Source organism: Ambystoma mexicanum, chromosome 3p (assembly GCF_040938575.1).
Source record: "Ambystoma mexicanum isolate Mex_15411 chromosome 3p, UKY_AmexF1_1, whole genome shotgun sequence".
NCBI classification, from domain to species: domain Eukaryota; kingdom Metazoa; phylum Chordata; class Amphibia; order Caudata; family Ambystomatidae; genus Ambystoma; species Ambystoma mexicanum.
Genome location: NC_090925.1, coordinates 772,232,443 through 772,251,011, shown reverse-complemented (window position 1 = coordinate 772,251,011; position 18,569 = coordinate 772,232,443). Strand labels below are relative to the sequence as shown.

The following is an 18,569-nucleotide window of genomic DNA, read 5'->3' as shown; positions in this document are numbered from 1 at the left end:
GGCAAAAGCACTGGGTCGCACGATAGATTTGCGACGCGCAATAATGTTACTGGGGGTCCCAGATGAGAACATCTCGAACAAATGGGAGGGCATTCTTCTCTCTGTTAGGCAGAAACCTGTGCAGTTCCCTCTGGGACCACTGCAAAAGATTTAGGACTACAGGTGTTTGGCAGTAAACCACTTGGTAGCAGTCTGTACCACACAGATTCACTTGGTAGCTATGGTTGAGCAGTCAGTCTTCCCTCAAGAAGAGTTAGGCAGTATACAGAGTATTCACAATAGGTCAAAAGAACACAATAGAACAAGTAAACACTGACCAGAGCCAGGTGTAAAAGAGATATAATTATTTATTTAAAACCACATCTAGAAAAACACACAGGCACTAATAGTAAGCAATCCAAAAAAACACGGTCACTAAAAGATATACACTCCCTTAAAAGAATACAACACAACTCTTAAGCCGGTCAAGTGGCACAGCGAGTAGAGCGCCCGCTTTGACACCCGTGCAGAGCCTGTTAACGCAGGTTCGAATCCCGGCGGGGCCAAACTCAGCCTTTCATCCTTCCGAGGTCGATAAATGAGCACCACACACCGTGGGTAATAATAAGCAGCGCTCAGATACCTGAGGGTTTGTAGCGCTATATAAAAGCCTAATTATTATTATTATTATTATTATTATTATTATTATTATTAAGTAAAGCCCCACTTATTTTCAGACAGCGGTGAGCGCTTAACGTAGATGGCACTCTAATAATTCGTTTTAAAAAGGGAGAGAAAAGCAGAGAATAAATTGAAACAGATCCCAACACTTTTTCACAAACACAACAAGAGAGAAAGGCAAAGTAACACTGTGAGTTTAGAGTCAGTAGGCCGGATCCGCTTTAAGAGGATCAAAACGAAATGTGTCCAAGGTCACACGGTTGTAGTGCACAAAAGTCTTGAAAAGGTTCAAAAAGAGTTGGACCAAAGAAAGAGACCAGTTAGAGGGTCAAGGCGGCCAGCCCAGAACAGAAGGTTAAGGGATTATTATTACCTTGTAGCAATCTTTAGAAAGGGAGGCCTGGTGGACACGGTACCTTAAAGTGGTGAGAATACTCCAGCGGGGGCAGTTGTTGCTGGCAGCGGATGCAAGTCGGTGCTTCGTCCGGGGGAAAAGAAGATCTCGTCAGGGAGGAAGACAGGAGTCCGTTGCACTGCCAGGGAAGAAACCAGCCGCAGAGTTTCTCAGATAAAAGGAGCAGTCCTGTAATTCGCGGTCCAGTGGTAAGTGGCTATCCGGTTGCTGGGGTGCTTGGCACGGGCAATTCGACCAGAAGCCGGTCTGGGGTGCGAAGAGAAGAAGGTAAACTGGTTGTGCCCACCAGTCAGGGGAAGAAACCTCTCCAGCCGGGAGATCTTCTCTGTCGTCGGGAAGTGGTGAGTCGGTTCCGCAGGGATCCACCGGTGGTGTCGTCGTGGTAGGTCGGCTCAGATTCTCCCTCGTCGGATTCTCAGGTCCTGTGTCGACTTCTGAAGTTCCAGTCCCCAAAGCCCTGCTTTTATGCAGCATACTCCCATTCACTCAGCCTAGCTGTCAATCAAACATGCTAAGTGGTGAGCCGGCCGGCTCACCACTTGGGCCAATCACACAAGAGTGCGACTTGAGTTACCAAGGTAACTCAGTCCAGGGTGCCTAAACCCCCTCGCACACACCCTGTGGTACCCAGACAGAGTGGCACCACTTTTGGAGGCTTCTGTGGAGAAGCCCGCCAAAAAGTGGAACAAAGGGCTCGACTTGGGTTGGAGTCACAGAAGAGAACACAAACGCCATTTTAGAATCGAGTCCTAGCGAAAAATACCAAATGGCGAATTAATATTAATTAAATAAACCGGTGTTATGTTCGAGGCTATGAGAATTAAATAATTAAAGTTGGTAGCCTCGAACAATGGGAAAATCCCATAGGGATATATTCGCGGTCGAATATAAAAAGTAGTATCCACTGCCACCAGCCAAAACTCGATCAGGGGGGACGGAGACGTGCCCCCTCGACTAACAGACCCCGGGGCAATCGAATTGCGCCGACCAGTACCAATATGATGGTTTGTACTGGTTTCTGTTAATAATTTGGGACTAGTAAAGCCAATGGTGACTTTACATGCCCTGGGAGACAGTAGTCAGTCCCAGGGTATGGAGTCTATGGTGGGGTGGGGTGTCACTATGACACCCCTGTGTCACTGCACGGAGGGTGCTGTGTAACACACATAGTAAAAACACATGAGACCCTATGGAGTAAAGGACCCCATAGCCCATAAAACACATTAACAGTCAAAGGAACACCATAAATCATGTCCAAGAGTGGGAGAAAAAGAGTCTCACTCTTGGTAGGAGAAAGAAACAAACTCCAGAAATCCAGCAAAGCTGCTGGGGGACTCACTAGGTTAGGAAATTCAGCCTAAAGAGAGAATTCTCCCTAACACTCTCCACAGCAATGGGCCTGATAAAACGTGAGATTGCACAGAAATGGGGAGCCCCGGAGTGCCCGACAGCGGCTCAGTGGTCCAACGAAATGGACATCTGCGTGGCGAAAGAACTCTGAATTTATACAGCACGGGGATGCCCGGCAAAGGCCACAAAAATCTGGGGAAAGTGGGAAGAACGTGTGACCTGAGATCGGTCTGAGGGGTGGGAGAGCAGGAAGCGCAGGAGCACAACATGGACACGTCAAAGAACATATTACTGGAAAGGTGATGTACAGAGTGGCAAGAGACGAACAGATCGACGATCGACCCGGCAAAGGGAGAGGGAGGGTGGGGGGAAACAGTTGGTATGTTGTATGAATGTTCAAAAACCTTCAATAAAATATGTTATTAAAAAAAAAAAGAAAGCTGTTGCAGAAATGCTTTTGCCCAACCAGCAACGCCTAGACAGCATGGAAGGGCACTTGCAAGATACTCCTGCGCAAAAATAGTGGACCTGGCCGAAACAGCCATTGACACAGGCAACTCAATTGATCCAGTAATTCTTTCAAGTTGGGCCCAGCGAGCACTCTGTTTACTGGGGAACGCCAATTGTGCCATATCCGCGGAGCGCAGGAAAGGCATCCTGCTAAAAATTGATTCCAAGCTAGGAGAGCTAGCAGACACCGAATCCGGAGCAGCAGCCACGGGTCTCCTATTCGGAGACCCATTTATGAAAGAAATGTCCAAATTTGTTGGCACCTTCACCGCCTTGGACAAGGCCCAAGCATCCATTAAAAGGGTTTTCACCTCCAAGATTGTTTCCCAGGCCGGACGAGGAAGGGGTCGCTCCTTCGGCCGATATTCATTCGATAGAAGATCTCACCATTCCAGAGACCAACACAATGCCTGACATGACCACTCAGACACCTTCTTCCAATCAAGGGGGCGAGGAAGAGGTTGTAGCCGGAGAAAAGCCTCAAGATATCCAGCCCAACAACAGCCAACAGGTCAGTGTACCCATAGCAGCGCCAGCCACAGCCACCCATAGGAGGGAGATTAGCTCTCGTTGCGCGAGCGTGGGATTCCTTATCGGGGGACGCCTGGGTCAGGGACACAGCTTGAGATTTGCGCCTAGGATTCTTTGCTCAGGCAAGTCGTCCCGCCCTAATAGTAGGAAGTATGCATCCTACACCAGAAACAGGCAATTCGTCCCTGCTCAAACCAGGGCGGCTTCTTCAGTCCCATATTTTTGGTTCACAGGAAAAAAAAGGTACGCCCGGTGATAAATCTCAGGGCTCTGAACGATTTCATAGTCTATCGCCACTTCAATATGGAGGGTGTACACATGCTGAGAGACATCCTGAGACCAGGCGACTGGCTCATCCACCTAGACCTCAAGGACACTTACCTAGCAGTGCCCATACACCCATCCCACATAAGTTACCTGAGGTTGTCCTGGAAGAACCGGGACTGGGAGTGTACAAGCTTCACTTTCGGGCTTTCCTCAGCACCATGGGTATTCACCAAACTCCTAAGGCCAGTAGTAGCTCATCTAAGAGAGCAGGGCATCAGATTAATAATTTACCTAGACAACATAATCGTTATGGCTCAGTCTCGAAATTCTGGTACAACAACAGGCCAAATTCACCATAGATCTGCTACGCAGTCTCGGTTTCCTCATAAATTGGGAGAAATCAATTTTCTGCCCATATAGGAACCTAGAATTCCTAGGATTCGTAGTGGATACACAGAGCTCGCAGCTCTGCCTCCCCATAGCCAAGATACACTCAACTCGTCGGGAAATTGGCAGGCTCCTTCAGAGGAATGTCATATCTCTCTGAGAACTAGCGAGAGTAATAGGTCTCCGCTCCTCATCCATCCAAGCCATATTTCTGGGTCCTCTTCACTACCAAGAGTTACAGAGACTGAAAGGACAGCACTTGCGGTGCAGTCTCTCCTACTTTCAACGTCTGACACTATCACCCCAGGCAAGAACGGAACTCATCTGGTGGCTAACGCACATGGATGCCTGGAATGGCAGAGCCATCTTCGGGTCCACTCCGGACATAGTCATCGAGTCAGACACCAGCCGCTCCGGTTGGGGAGCAAGATGCGGCACTGTGGCCACAGGAGAGACTTGGTCTCCCCAGGAGCTGGAAATGCACATCAACTGCCTGGAGCTCCTAACGGGTTCTTTCGCGGTGCAGTCATTTGCCAGAGACAGAGTGAGTTGTTGTATTTTACTGAAAATGGACAACATTTCGGCAGTAAGATACACCAATCACCTGGATGGCACCAATTCCAGACCTCTAGCGGAGTTAGCCAAAGACGTTTGGCATTTCTGCCTGGAACACCGCATCTCCGTCATGGCGGAGTATCTCCCAGGACTGAGGAAGGTAGTAGCGGACTGGCACTCCCGTCATTCCACCAACTACAGCGATTGGAGGCTCAACAGAGATATCTTCCTCTGCCTCCAAAGCATATGGGGTCCCTTGTCCAGGGACCTCTTTGCCTCATGCCTCAACACTCAGCTCCCAGTGTTTTACAGCTGGAGACCGGATCCGGCGACGGCCACCACAGATGCATGTCTGCAGGATTGGACAGAAGGGATCCTTTACGCCTTTCCCCCTTCACCATGATAGCGAGTACCCTGGTGAAGACCCGTCAGGAGCGAACAGAGCTGGTCCTCATAGCCCCGGTCTGGACAGCTCAGACCTGGTATCCAGTTCTTCTGGAACTTTCTACGGATTCTCCAATCCTTCTACCCCAGTTTCCAGATCTGCTATTGATCCAACGGGGCAATGTCACCCCCTTCTCCTCAGCGGGTCACTGAGCCTGGCAGCGCGGAGGATTTCAGGGCAAGATAGAGACTTCCAGGAATGTCGCTCAAGGCCATCAGTCTCATCGATGACAGCTGGGCTCCTGCAACCCTCAAGAGATACTCCAACTCTTGGAACGCCTGGACAGGCTGGTGCCTGGACTGAGGGCTTCATCCAGTTTCGGCACCTGTAGGGGAAATTCTGAATTTCCTAGCCTCATTAGTTGAGAAAGGCCTCGCCTACAGGATGGTAAATGCTTACCGCTCTGCAATTTCAGCCGGCCACGACCTCGTACAAGGGGTCCCTGCAGGAGAACATGACCTTGTTTACAGACTACTCAAGGGTATCCGCCTTTCGGTACCGCCTCCGTCTCGTTATGACAAACCTTGGGACGTGAATAAGGTGCTCAACCTTTTTCTTTCTTGGCCTCACAATGAGGAGCTATCCCGTACTGCACTTTCCGGCAAACTTACTACTCAGCCATGCCTGGTCTCCTGCTGAAGGGTCTCTGATGTTAGAGCCCTCGACTTAGCATGCAGGGCCTTTTCTCCTGATGGCGTAGGTTTCCACATATACAGGAGGACAAATGCAATTCCAGGGTAATTTCTTATCCTGCCTTTAGAGAACAGCCCAAGCTTTGTCTGGTCAAGTGCTTAAAAGCCTACGAGGAAGTAATGGCTCCTCTTAGGACCTCCCCTAACGGACAGCTATTGATAGCACTGCACAAACCACACAGAGCGGTTTCCGCCCCGACTTTGGCACACTGAGTGTGTTGGACTCTATCCCAAGTTGGGATAGATAGTAATCGCTTCTGCGCTCACTCCGTGTGAGGTGCCATGGCCTGCAAAGCCTTTCAGGTCAGAGTACGTTTGGAGGACATCATGAGGATGGCAGATTGGGCAGGTGAGTCAATTTTAAAGCAATTCTACCTGAAATCGGTAGAGCAGCCTGCATCCATTGTGGTAAGTATGCTTTAAACAAGCATAATGTGAGCCTCCGGTCTTGACATAGAATAAAGATTTTCCATAATAACTTACTAGAAAGTCTTAATTCTATTGAAGACACAGAGGCGAGCATTATCCAGCCGGTTAGAGAAATACAGGCACAAGATACGCTTGAGTACTTTTGTTCAATGTCATTGCATTTGGTGAAACTGCCTTTCTACAAGCTATCCCGCCGGTTAGAGAAATAGAGGCACAAGATACGCTTGAGTACTTTTGTTCAATGTCATTGCATTTGGTGAAACTGCCTTTCCACAAGCTATCTGACCTTGCACGATAACACACTGATTTCTCTCCCACCCTCGCAAGAGGAATATGTGTTAGGGAGAATTCTCCAGAATGGCTAATTTCCCTTACCTACTGAGTCCCCCAGCAGCTTTGCTGGATTTCTAGGATTTATTTTTTTCACCTGGTAAGAGTGTGAGCCTTTTTTTCCCACTCTTACATGTGTTTTGCTGTGTGTTTTACATGTTTGTGTTTATAGACTGTGGAGTCTCACCTACTCCATAGGCATCATCTTTTTACTGTGTGTCACACAGCACCTTTACTTCAGTGACACAGGGTTGTCTTTTTCAGACTTCCCACTTTAAACTCCATTTTCTGGGACTGACTACTGTCTCCCAGAACATGTAAAGTTGCCATTGACTTTATTAGTCTTTTTAAATCCACAGACCCAGTACAAACTATCTTCAATAGAGTACTGGAAAGGGTTAATAGTTACCCCTTTTTGTCTGTCTCTCATGGAACATTATTTCGTTCCCCTTTCTTTAAGATTTGTCTGGTGGCAGTGGCATCTACCATTTTTTCCCTACCGCGAACTATGAAAATAGCCTTCGTACTGTGTTAGGCTATGTTAGTAGCCTCAACATTTAATCCGCTGGACCCCATTTAGTTTTATTTGGTTCTGGCTGGGTTTATTCGCCATTTCTTTTTGTAAAGGTCTTTCTCGTGTTTTACTCTGCGCGCCAAATCAGGTTTAGTTCCTTTGTTTGCCGTCCTTTGGCGGGTTTCCGCACAGAAACCCTCCTTAGGCACCTGAGTATCTGGGTGGACAGGATGTGAGGTAGGGGTTTTAGGCCCCCTGCACAGGTTCTCCTTGGAGACCCAAGTCGCGCTCTTGTTTGATTGGCTAGGTGACTGTCCTGCCAGGACAGCCACCCTGTTGTGTGATTGACAGCCAGGCTGTGTGAATGGGGGAAAACTGCATAAAAAGCAGGTCTCTGGGACTTGGAAGGCAGAGTCGCCACTGGATCGAGAGAACCGAAGAGAAGCTGAAGGAAGAGGACTACTGCAACTACTGAACCTCCCGGTAAAGCCCTGCTCCGAAACTCCTACACTTTGACGACAGAGAAGATCTGCAAGGAATCTTCTTCCCTTGAGCTGGTGGGACCAATCAGTTCGTCAAACACCAAGCAAGGCCTCCCTCCCTTGGTCGAATTTGCTGTGCACCGCTGGAGTGAACCGGATAGCGAGGAGGACCGGACCCTGTTTGGGTTTTAAGGAGCGCACCTTTTATTCGTTGCTTTGCTCTGCTGCTGGTTTCTTCCCTGGGCAGTGCAGGACCCTCCAGTCTTCCTCCTTCTTGTCAGTCCGACAATCGCTTCAGGAACCGTGAGCCTGCAGGACCTGGCAGGAACTTCTGCCTCAGCCACAGCATTCTTCTTCTACTAAGGTTTCGAACTCTTGGCAAAGACTTAACCGCAAACTACTCTGAACTGTGTCATCCTCTGCAAAGACTGAACCATTAACATTGGCCCAGGCCTATTGATTTGAATCCTAGTTGTAGTAAGCCTTTTCTAGATTGCCCTGCCTACTTACTTGTTGGTGCTGCTTGATTTTGAATAACCTTGTCTTTCCCTCCCTTTTTAAATTGCTGGAGTGCCATTATGCTCACACTTCGTTTCATTGGGTGGAGTGTAGTGTATTAAGATTGTGATTTTCTGTTGCTTTACATTAGTGAACTGTTTTACAAATGATGGTAAACCCAGCTATTTCTGTCTTTTTTCGACAGTGTCTACAGACAAGTCTGCCTGATCTCCGGATCTACTCTGGTCACAATTCTCTAGACGCCTCAAGTTACGGCTTTCTTTCCATGGATTGGACGGCCAAGTTCGCAGCCTCGAAAGTGGAAGTTATATCATGCTTATGTCTATTTGGAGGGACAACTACACTACTATTGGTGAACTGAGGTCCCATGTTTTGGTGACCTACTTGAACTTTGACTAAGGCTCCTGGGAAATTGAGTTTTCTTCTTCAGAGACTGTTATATGGACTAAATGTTCTGGTTTATTGTGGTTGTATTGATATTTTACTGCACCTTTTGTTATGTTTACCTTTCCTTGCTCAGGTACAGAAAATACTTGCTGCTGAGCTTCTTTTCATATGTTTAATAAAAGAAAGAGAAGCATAATGCTCGCCTGCGTGTCTTTAGTAGAATTAAGACTTTCTAGTAAGTTATTATGGAAAATCTTTATTGTGCAGCTCAGTGAAATGGGTGGCTGACAAATGACAGACTGCTGATTCAAAACTGCATGTGTTTCTTCGCTAACCTTTCCAATGACAAAGATTTGGTTAACTTTTCTTTACTTTTATAATCTACATAATTATCTTGCTGATAGTTTATCATTCATTTTGTTATTATTTATATGACATACTTTTTTGTTTGCCCACACTCAAAGAAAACATTCATTTAGCACTTAAAGTTATTGTAATATAATTTTCCTTGGGACACAATTGCCCCTGCCCTCTGGCGTCAAACTGTTGCCAAACGACTTGGCATTCTACATGTTACTCTTCTGGACATACATGCTACTTTGGTTTATGATTTATTTTTTTCCACTGCCACTTTGGTTTATCATTTATTTCTTGAACTGCAGGGTGCTTTTTTGATATTACAGCATACCCTTCCTTTTCCTTGTTTCTATGCCCTTCTTTTAGTCAGAACCATTTGTGTGTTTTTGTTTTATCTTTCCTTACAATTATTATTATTATTAAAATGGTATTTATTGAGCGTGGACCTAGCTTCGGGAAGCAATGGAGCCCTTTACAGAGGTATACACAAATACAGATACATAATGGAGCGCTTTTCAGAGGTAACAACAGAACAGATATACAATGGGGTAAGATACAGAGGAGGGGTGCAGCTGTACAATGTGGCAGGGAGGAGAGGGGTGGATGGCGTGGGAGGCGACGTGATGGGCTAGGTATTAAAGGGGTTATTAAAAGGTTGGCTGTGCGGTAAAAGTGCCAGTAAAAATGCTGGTCAATCTGTTACCGGCACTTTTACCACACTGCCAAACTACAGGTTTGCCATTGGGGGTTACCTGATTTAACTCCAGCCAAGAGCTGGAGGTAAATCAGACCCCCACCGGCAAAGAACTGCTGTATTACTGGCACCGGTAATAACAGTGTTGGTAATACCGGCATTCCCCTACATGGAGTACTATGGGACTGCGTGCAATGCGGAAAGAATGGCTGTTCCGCAACCTGCAATATTCTGGAAATTCCGGGATATCAGGCGGCAGAAACAGTAGGTCAGTTTGCAGGTGTCCCGCCCGTATTACCAGCGGGATACCGGCGAACTTGTAATGTGGGCCTAAATGTTTTCTTTCTGTTTCCATTAAAAATGTGATGGTGATACTTGATTTTTAAACTATTTTGGTTTAAACACAAACCAGGTGGTACCTTAGCGGCTCTGTTTAGTATCAGAATTGGAGAAGTACTAGAGCATGAAGAAATGTTTTGCCCTTTTCTTTGTATATGAAGACATATCCACACTGATACTGTTTTAAGAGGGTTTGTAGCTTGCGTTTTCATCTCCAGCATCAAATAAAATCTAGACTATTTATACTCATTCGTGATTTATCCAGGTTAACATGGTCTGCTTAATGGTATGTGCACTTCTTAAAAAGAGCAACATTTTAGTTTGTTGTGCTTTAAATTGCAATTGAGCAGCCTTCCTGTATCCTTTTCAAATCAAGCAATGTGAAGGGTCAGAAATGAGAGGCGGACACAAATCTGCAATGTTTTTCAAAATTCGCCATATTTATTAAAATAAAAAGGGGTTTGGATAAAGGCCTATCTGTCCCTATCCTAATGAGTGTGCCCCTGCCTATTAAACGAAAACTAAAGCAAGCTGACCTTGTGTCCAAAATATACCTGACCCTCACACTAACATACACAATCGAAAGGTGAAGGTAAATGTCTCTGTTTACAACTCAACAAAAGGATGTAAAGGTTCAAATGTGTAATTCCAACAAAGCAAATCCTTGTATTCAGGGGTTGATTCCCTTCCCCTGAATTAACTCAGTAAAACTGTTGAAAGTGTTTTGTTCCAACAATGTTCTATTCAAGTCAATGGAAATGTCTCTTTCACAAAATATTTATCTCAGGATGGTAAAACAAATGCATTTTCCATAGAACACTTTTCTCAGTATGGCAAAAAGAATGTATTTTCTATAGAACACTTTTCTCAACTGAATCTCTAGATATCCTGGTGTACTCTCCTGCCAGGCATCTTTCAATTTCTCTTATCCTTTCTTCTACTTTATGGATTCCTGGTGTACGCTCCTGCCAGGAATTGCACCCTTCTGGTTCTCCCAGATCCCCTGGTGTACTCCCCTGCCAGGTATCTCTTTCCAAAAAAGGGCTCACTGCCTGATGCGTATCTTTCACCAGGTATTTTCTACAATGTTTACTTTCCTTTAAAGTATAATACAGTTGCACTTCTTCATTGAATATACCTTGTTGACTCCAGGTATCACTTGCTCCAACTTCCCCCTTATTGATATCCCACATATGGGGGTTTGTTCAAGTTCTGTCTGTCAATTTTGTTCTTAGAGTCTTTTGGCTTTTGGCAATGCCTGTACCAAGTTTCCCCAAATTGACACCTCAGATAAGCAGATTTGTACAATCCTTGGTCGATATTCAAAATAATTCCCCAAGTGTTCATCAACTTGTTGGCACGTCCTGGGTTAACTCACTGGTGTAACGTGCAGCTGCGGCAAAGGGTTTTCGTTGGGTAGGCGTCCCCTGTTAGGAGTCATAACTTTCCCCCCATTCATCCCCTCTGCATGATCCACCCCCCTGACACCATCCCCAGGGTCAGGATAAGGTAGCAGCTGCCTATCTCTGGCCATGTGGGAGGAGACTACCACCAGGGAATCAGTGATGACTGCAGGATTCATCACAGTAACCATAATCAATGCAGCTTTGTTTCTCACATTATACCCTATCTACTTGCATCTGATCAAATGTATGATGCTCTCTACATCTGCATCAGAGAAGGTTCCATGAGGCAACAGCAATAGAAAGCTAAGCATTCCTCCTGATTGGATCACGATTATACTGAGAAGTATACAGCAATGTCATTTAGATGCCTGAACCCTTTATATGCAGTATGTACAGGTAAAAAAAAAACAGGTAAGTTTGGTTCACTTACCAGTCTGAATACTAATGTCATTGATTGTTTCACTCTCCTGAATTTCCATTGGACAGTTCTCTTCGTCTTCTTCGTCTATCGAAATAATTTCTATGAAAATCACATGTTCAAAATTATTATGTACAGCAATAAAAACACATACCATTCAAAATAAGGCACCCTCCCCCACCCTGTGCACAGATATTCAAAATGTTGCCCAGGATCTGGTAGTGCCCTAAAACCCTCATGTTCCGACATAATTTTATTAAAGAGACCTGAGATAAAATAAATGAGAATGTACACTGTATCACAACTCTAGTAGGGTCTATGAGGAAAAGAGAATAAAGAAAACATAGGTTTTGAAGTGAACATGGTTGGTGTATTTGCAGAGAGAAAGAGGGGCACATTTCAATGCAAGATCCCTGCAAAGGTTCTACGTTATTTCACCGACGGATTTTTCATCGTGGGACTTTTCATCGCTACTTTTCATCGCTGATTTTTTCATCGCCAAAAACCCCGTTTTTTATTTTTATTTTTGGGGGGGTTCCACCCAAACAACCCCCCTACTTATATAATCATACTCCAACCCCTATAAAACCCCCCCAATTTTTTTTTTTTAAAACAAAGGGTTTTTGGCGATGAAAAAATCGGCGACGAAAAGTCCCACGATGAAAAATCCGTCTATGAAAGGCGTGTATACCCCTGCAAAATACAATAAACAACCTCTGGTCAAACTGAAATGTGTTCAGGCGTTCCGGGGTATGCTCTTGCTAAATGAGTGCAAGTAATGAGTGTCTGGAGACCTGGTGTTGCACCTTGGTGGCAAGGTACTTTAAGGCAGGGTGCAAAGTTTGCACATGCCACAGGCTAATGATAATTGACCCTTAGTAGGAAATAGTGTGCTTTGTGTATATGTAGAGATGAGGTAGCAAGTAGCTTTCTATGGCTGACTGTAAGCTTGAAAACCATTGCAGTCACATATCAGTGACCTGCATTTGTGCGCTTGGTTTTTTCTGACTTCCAGTTGGTCTATTAGTAAAGACCACTGAATTCTCTTAGATTTTATTTCGTTATTTTCTTTTTTACTTTCAGTTCAGCTCACTTGGCACTTGACCATCTGCTCACTTCAATGTCATCTATAATGGTCCTATTTTATGGCAATGAGGTACGTAGCATTGTCCCCATTATGGTGTGCCATCATTACCAGATGGGCTCCCATGCATTACTGGTGCTGTCGGTCTGTATATTAGTCTTCTCAGAGTAGTTCATTCCTGGATTTAGCACTAAACAAAACATATCTTACAGATGGAAATGGGTACTATTGTATGCCCATCTTTGCCCTCCCACAGTGTCACCTTCCTCCACCCCTCCTTTCAGAACACAAGTTATTTCCATACAGTATCTTACTGTACAGTATGCTGAAATGGTCCCCAAAATACCAATACAAATCTGTACTGTCTGCAGGGCCCTATGCTTGGCCCTTACTGTGTATTTCAAAGCATATCCCAATTTCACAAACAGGATACACTTTGAAAAGCACAGAAAACAAAAACATTACCCTGCACCTGTTTGGAACAGGCAGAAGGTGATTTGCAATGTATGGAATAGGGTGATATGCAATGTATGGCATAAGGTGATATGCAATATATGGCACAGGGTGATATGCAATGTATAGTACAAAGGTAGCGGGCGCCCCTCTCTCGCAAGAACAGACATGATAACCTGTTCAGTGGTTATTAACCACTTGAGAGTTCGCAGCCACTGCTTTTACTCACTGTGCCTTTCACAGATGGGAAATATCCATTTGCATATCAGTCTTTGTCCTGCCCAGGGGCAGTCCAGCACCGAAATACAATGGCAATTCCAATCTGAACGAGAGTACCACCAGCAACCCCATACACGTGTTTCACCCTTGTTGGGGATCATCAGTGAGGTGAAGCTGATGCCTCTCTAAGCACAGTGAGAGGGAGACCACGTCTGGTTGCCCCCAGGAGACCTAGGGTTACCAATCCCAGGTTCCTTAACAAATAGTACAAAGGTAGCGGGCGCCCCTCTCTCGCAAGAACAGACATGATAACCTGTTCAGTGGTTATTAACCACTTGAGAGTTCGCAGCCACTGCTTTTACTCACTGTGCCTTTCACAGATGGGAAATATCCATTTGCATATCAGTCTTTGTCCTGCCCAGGGGCAGTCCAGCACCGAAATACAATGGCAATTCCAATCTGAACGAGAGTACCACCAGCAACCCCATACACGTGTTTCACCCTTGTTGGGGATCATCAGTGAGGTGAAGCTGATGCCTCTCTAAGCACAGTGAGAGGGAGACCACGTCTGGTTGCCCCCAGGAGACCTAGGGTTACCAATCCCAGGTTCCTTAACAAATAGTACAAAGGTAGCGGGCGCCCCTCTCTCGCAAGAACAGACATGATAACCTGTTCAGTGGTTATTAACCACTTGAGAGTTCGCAGCCACTGCTTTTACTCACTGTGCCTTTCACAGATGGGAAATATCCATTTGCATATCAGTCTTTGTACTGCCCAGGGGCAGCCCAGCACCGAAATACAATGGCAATTCCAATCTGAACGAGAGTACCACCAGCAACCCCATACACGTGTTTCACCCTTGTTGGGGATCATCAGTGAGGTGAAGCTGATGCCTCTCTAAGCACAGTGAGAGGGAGACCACGTCTGGTTGCCCCCAGGAGACCTAGGGTTACCAATCCCAGGTTCCTTAACAAATAGTACAAAGGTAGCGGGCGCCCCTCTCTCGCAAGAACAGACATGATAACCTGTTCAGTGGTTATTAACCACTTGAGAGTTCGCAGCCACTGCTTTTACTCACTGTGCCTTTCACAGATGGGAAATATCCATTTGCATATCAGTCTTTGTCCTGCCCAGGGGCAGTCCAGCACCGAAATACAATGGCAATTCCAATCTGAACTCAGCTTCACCTCACTGATGATGCCCAACAAGGCTGAAACACGTGTATGGGGTTGCTGATGGTACTCTTGTTCAGAAAGGAATTGCCATAGCATTTCGGTGCTGGACTGCCCTTGTGGGCGGGACAAAGACTGATATGCAAATGGATATTTCCCATCTGTGAAGGTACAGTGAGCAAAAAGCAATGGCTGCGAACTCTCAATGTGGTTAATAACCACTGAACAGGTTATCATGCCTTGTTCTTTCCAGAGAGGGGCGCCTGCTACCTTTTTTGTATTTTTGAAAGGAACTTGGGGTTGGTCGCCCTAGGTTACCTGGGGGCAACCAGACGTGGACTCCCTGCTCACTGTGCTTAGAGAGGCTCAGCTTCACCTCACTGATGATGCCCAACAAGGCTGAAACACGTGTATGGGGTTGCTGATGGTACTCTTGTTCAGAAAGGAATTGCCATAGCATTTCGGTGCTGGACTGCCCTTGTGGGCGGGACAAAGACTGATATGCAAATGGATATTTCCCATCTGTGAAGGTACAGTGAGCAAAAAGCAATGGCTGCGAACTCTCAATGTGGTTAATAACCACTGAACAGGTTATCATGCCTTGTTCTTTCCAGAGAGGGGCGCCTGCTACCTTTTTTGTATTTTTGAAAGGAACTTGGGGTTGGTCGCCCTAGGTTACCTGGGGGCAACCAGACATGGACTCCCTGCTCACTGTGCTTAGAGAGGCTCAGCTTCACCTCACTGATGATGCCCAACAAGGCTGAAACACGTGTATGGGGTTGCTGATGGTACTCTTGTTCAGAAAGGAATTGCCATAGCATTTCGGTGCTGGACTGCCCTTGTGGGCGGGACAAAGACTGATATGCAAATGGATATTTCCCATCTGTGAAGGTACAGTGAGCAAAAAGCAATGGCTGCGAACTCTCAATGTGGTTAATAACCACTGAACAGGTTATCATGCCTTGTTCTTTCCAGAGAGGGGCGCCTGCTACCTTTTTTGTATTTTTGAAAGGAACTTGGGGTTGGTCGCCCTAGGTTACCTGGGGGCAACCAGACGTGGACTCCCTGCTCACTGTGCTTAGAGAGGCTCAGCTTCACCTCACTGATGATGCCCAACAAGGCTGAAACACGTGTATGGGGTTGCTGATGGTACTCTTGTTCAGAAAGGAATTGCCATAGCATTTCGGTGCTGGACTGCCCTTGTGGGTGGGACAAAGACTGATATGCAAATGGATATTTCCCATCTGTGAAGGTACAGTGAGCAAAAAGCAATGGCTGCGAACTCTCAATGTGGTTAATAACCACTGAACAGGTTATCATGCCTTGTTCTTTCCAGAGAGGGGCGCCTGCTACCTTTTTTGTATTTTTGAAAGGAACTTGGGGTTGGTCGCCCTAGGTTACCTGGGGGCAACCAGACGTGGACTCCCTGCTCACTGTGCTTAGAGAGGCTCAGCTTCACCTCACTGATGATGCCCAACAAGGCTGAAACACGTGTATGGGGTTGCTGATGGTACTCTTGTTCAGAAAGGAATTGCCATAGCATTTCGGTGCTGGACTGCTCTTGTGGGCGGGACAAAGACTGATATGCAAATGGATATTTCCCATCTGTGAAGGTACAGTGAGCAAAAAGCAATGGCTGCGAACTCTCAATGTGGTTAATAACCACTGAACAGGTTATCATGCCTTGTTCTTTCCAGAGAGGGGCGCCTGCTACCTTTTTTGTATTTTTGAAAGGAACTTGGGGTTGGTCGCCCTAGGTTACCTGGGGGCAACCAGACGTGGACTCCCTGCTCACTGTGCTTAGAGAGGCTCAGCTTCACCTCACTGATGATGCCCAACAAGGCTGAAACACGTGTATGGGGTTGCTGATGGTACTCTTGTTCAGAAAGGAATTGCCATAGCATTTCGGTGCTGGACTGCCCTTGTGGGCGGGACAAAGACTGATATGCAAATGGATATTTCCCATCTGTGAAGGTACAGTGAGCAAAAAGCAATGGCTGCGAACTCTCAATGTGGTTAATAACCACTGAACAGGTTATCATGCCTTGTTCTTTCCAGAGAGGGGCGCCTGCTACCTTTTTTGTATTTTTGAAAGGAACTTGGGGTTGGTCGCCCTAGGTTACCTGGGGGCAACCAGACGTGGACTCCCTGCTCACTGTGCTTAGAGAGGCTCAGCTTCACCTCACTGATGATGCCCAACAAGGCTGAAACACGTGTATGGGGTTGCTGATGGTACTCTTGTTCAGAAAGGAATTGCCATAGCATTTCGGTGCTGGACTGCCCTTGTGGGCGGGACAAAGACTGATATGCAAATGGATATTTCCCATCTGTGAAGGTACAGTGAGCAAAAAGCAATGGCTGCGAACTCTCAATGTGGTTAATAACCACTGAACAGGTTATCATGCCTTGTTCTTTCCAGAGAGGGGCGCCTGCTACCTTTTTTGTATTTTTGAAAGGAACTTGGGGTTGGTCGCCCTAGGTTACCTGGGGGCAACCAGACGTGGACTCCCTGCTCACTGTGCTTAGAGAGGCTCAGCTTCACCTCACTGATGATGCCCAACAAGGCTGAAACACGTGTATGGGGTTGCTGATGGTACTCTTGTTCAGAAAGGAATTGCCATAGCATTTCGGTGCTGGACTGCCCTTGTGGGCGGGACAAAGACTGATATGCAAATGGATATTTCCCATCTGTGAAGGTACAGTGAGCAAAAAGCAATGGCTGCGAACTCTCAATGTGGTTAATAACCACTGAACAGGTTATCATGCCTTGTTCTTTCCAGAGAGGGGCGCCTGCTACCTTTTTTGTATTTTTGAAAGGAACTTGGGGTTGGTCGCCCTAGGTTACCTGGGGGCAACCAGACGTGGACTCCCTGCTCACTGTGCTTAGAGAGGCTCAGCTTCACCTCACTGATGATGCCCAACAAGGCTGAAACACGTGTATGGGGTTGCTGATGGTACTCTTGTTCAGAAAGGAATTGCCATAGCATTTCGGTGCTGGACTGCCCTTGTGGGCGGGACAAAGACTGATATGCAAATGGATATTTCCCATCTGTGAAGGTACAGTGAGCAAAAAGCAATGGCTGCGAACTCTCAATGTGGTTAATAACCACTGAACAGGTTATCATGCCTTGTTCTTTCCAGAGAGGGGCGCCTGCTACCTTTTTTGTATTTTTGAAAGGAACTTGGGGTTGGTCGCCCTAGGTTACCTGGGGGCAACCAGACGTGGACTCCCTGCTCACTGTGCTTAGAGAGGCTCAGCTTCACCTCACTGATGATGCCCAACAAGGCTGAAACACGTGTATGGGGTTGCTGATGGTACTCTTGTTCAGAAAGGAATTGCCATAGCATTTCGGTGCTGGACTGCCCTTGTGGGCGGGACAAAGACTGATATGCAAATGGATATTTCCCATCTGTGAAGGTACAGTGAGCAAAAAGCAATGGCTGCGAACTCTCAATGTGGTTAATAACCACTGAACAGGTTATCATGCCTTGTTCTTTCCAGAGAGGGGCGCCTGCTACCTTTTTTGATATGCAATGTATGCAAGGGGATTTCTGGACCTTTTTATGCATTTTGTTTTAAGTGAAACAACAGCGATATGAACCTATCCCTCAAACAGACACAAAAGAGCGAATTTCTTTTTTCCGCATTTCACACAATGATAGGCTCTTTAGGGGGCTTGCCACTGTGAAATGCACTCCCTACACCCCCATGAGTGTAGGGAGCCATCCATACACCAGTGTTGGGTGCACCACTTTCGCCGTCTTTCCAAAAGAGCTTTTCAGTGTGCTCATATGTTTTCTGAGACCATAACCGTTTTTTAAATGTACCCTGTGAAACGATGATGCAAACACGATAATTATGTTTTCATTGTCAAAGCAGAGCACACCAATCTCCTGTTTGCAACTTAGCCGCAAGTCGCGTGCCCTGCCATCAAACAGATAGCCGAGTAGATG

The 18,569-nt window shown here is 46.3% G+C and overlaps 1 protein-coding gene across 3 annotated transcripts in view; it reads right to left on the bottom strand.

Annotated features, from left to right (window-relative positions):
• Positions 1-18,569, bottom strand: part of LOC138580850 (zinc finger protein 232-like) — a 298,959-nt gene that overhangs the window by 17,390 nt on the left and 263,000 nt on the right. For all 3 annotated transcript variants that reach the window (XM_069651722.1, XM_069651724.1, XM_069651723.1), the window contains one exon: positions 11,700-11,789. In XM_069651722.1, the coding sequence (XP_069507823.1) occupies positions 11,700-11,789 (90 nt within the window). The remainder of the gene's footprint in view (positions 1-11,699; positions 11,790-18,569) is intronic.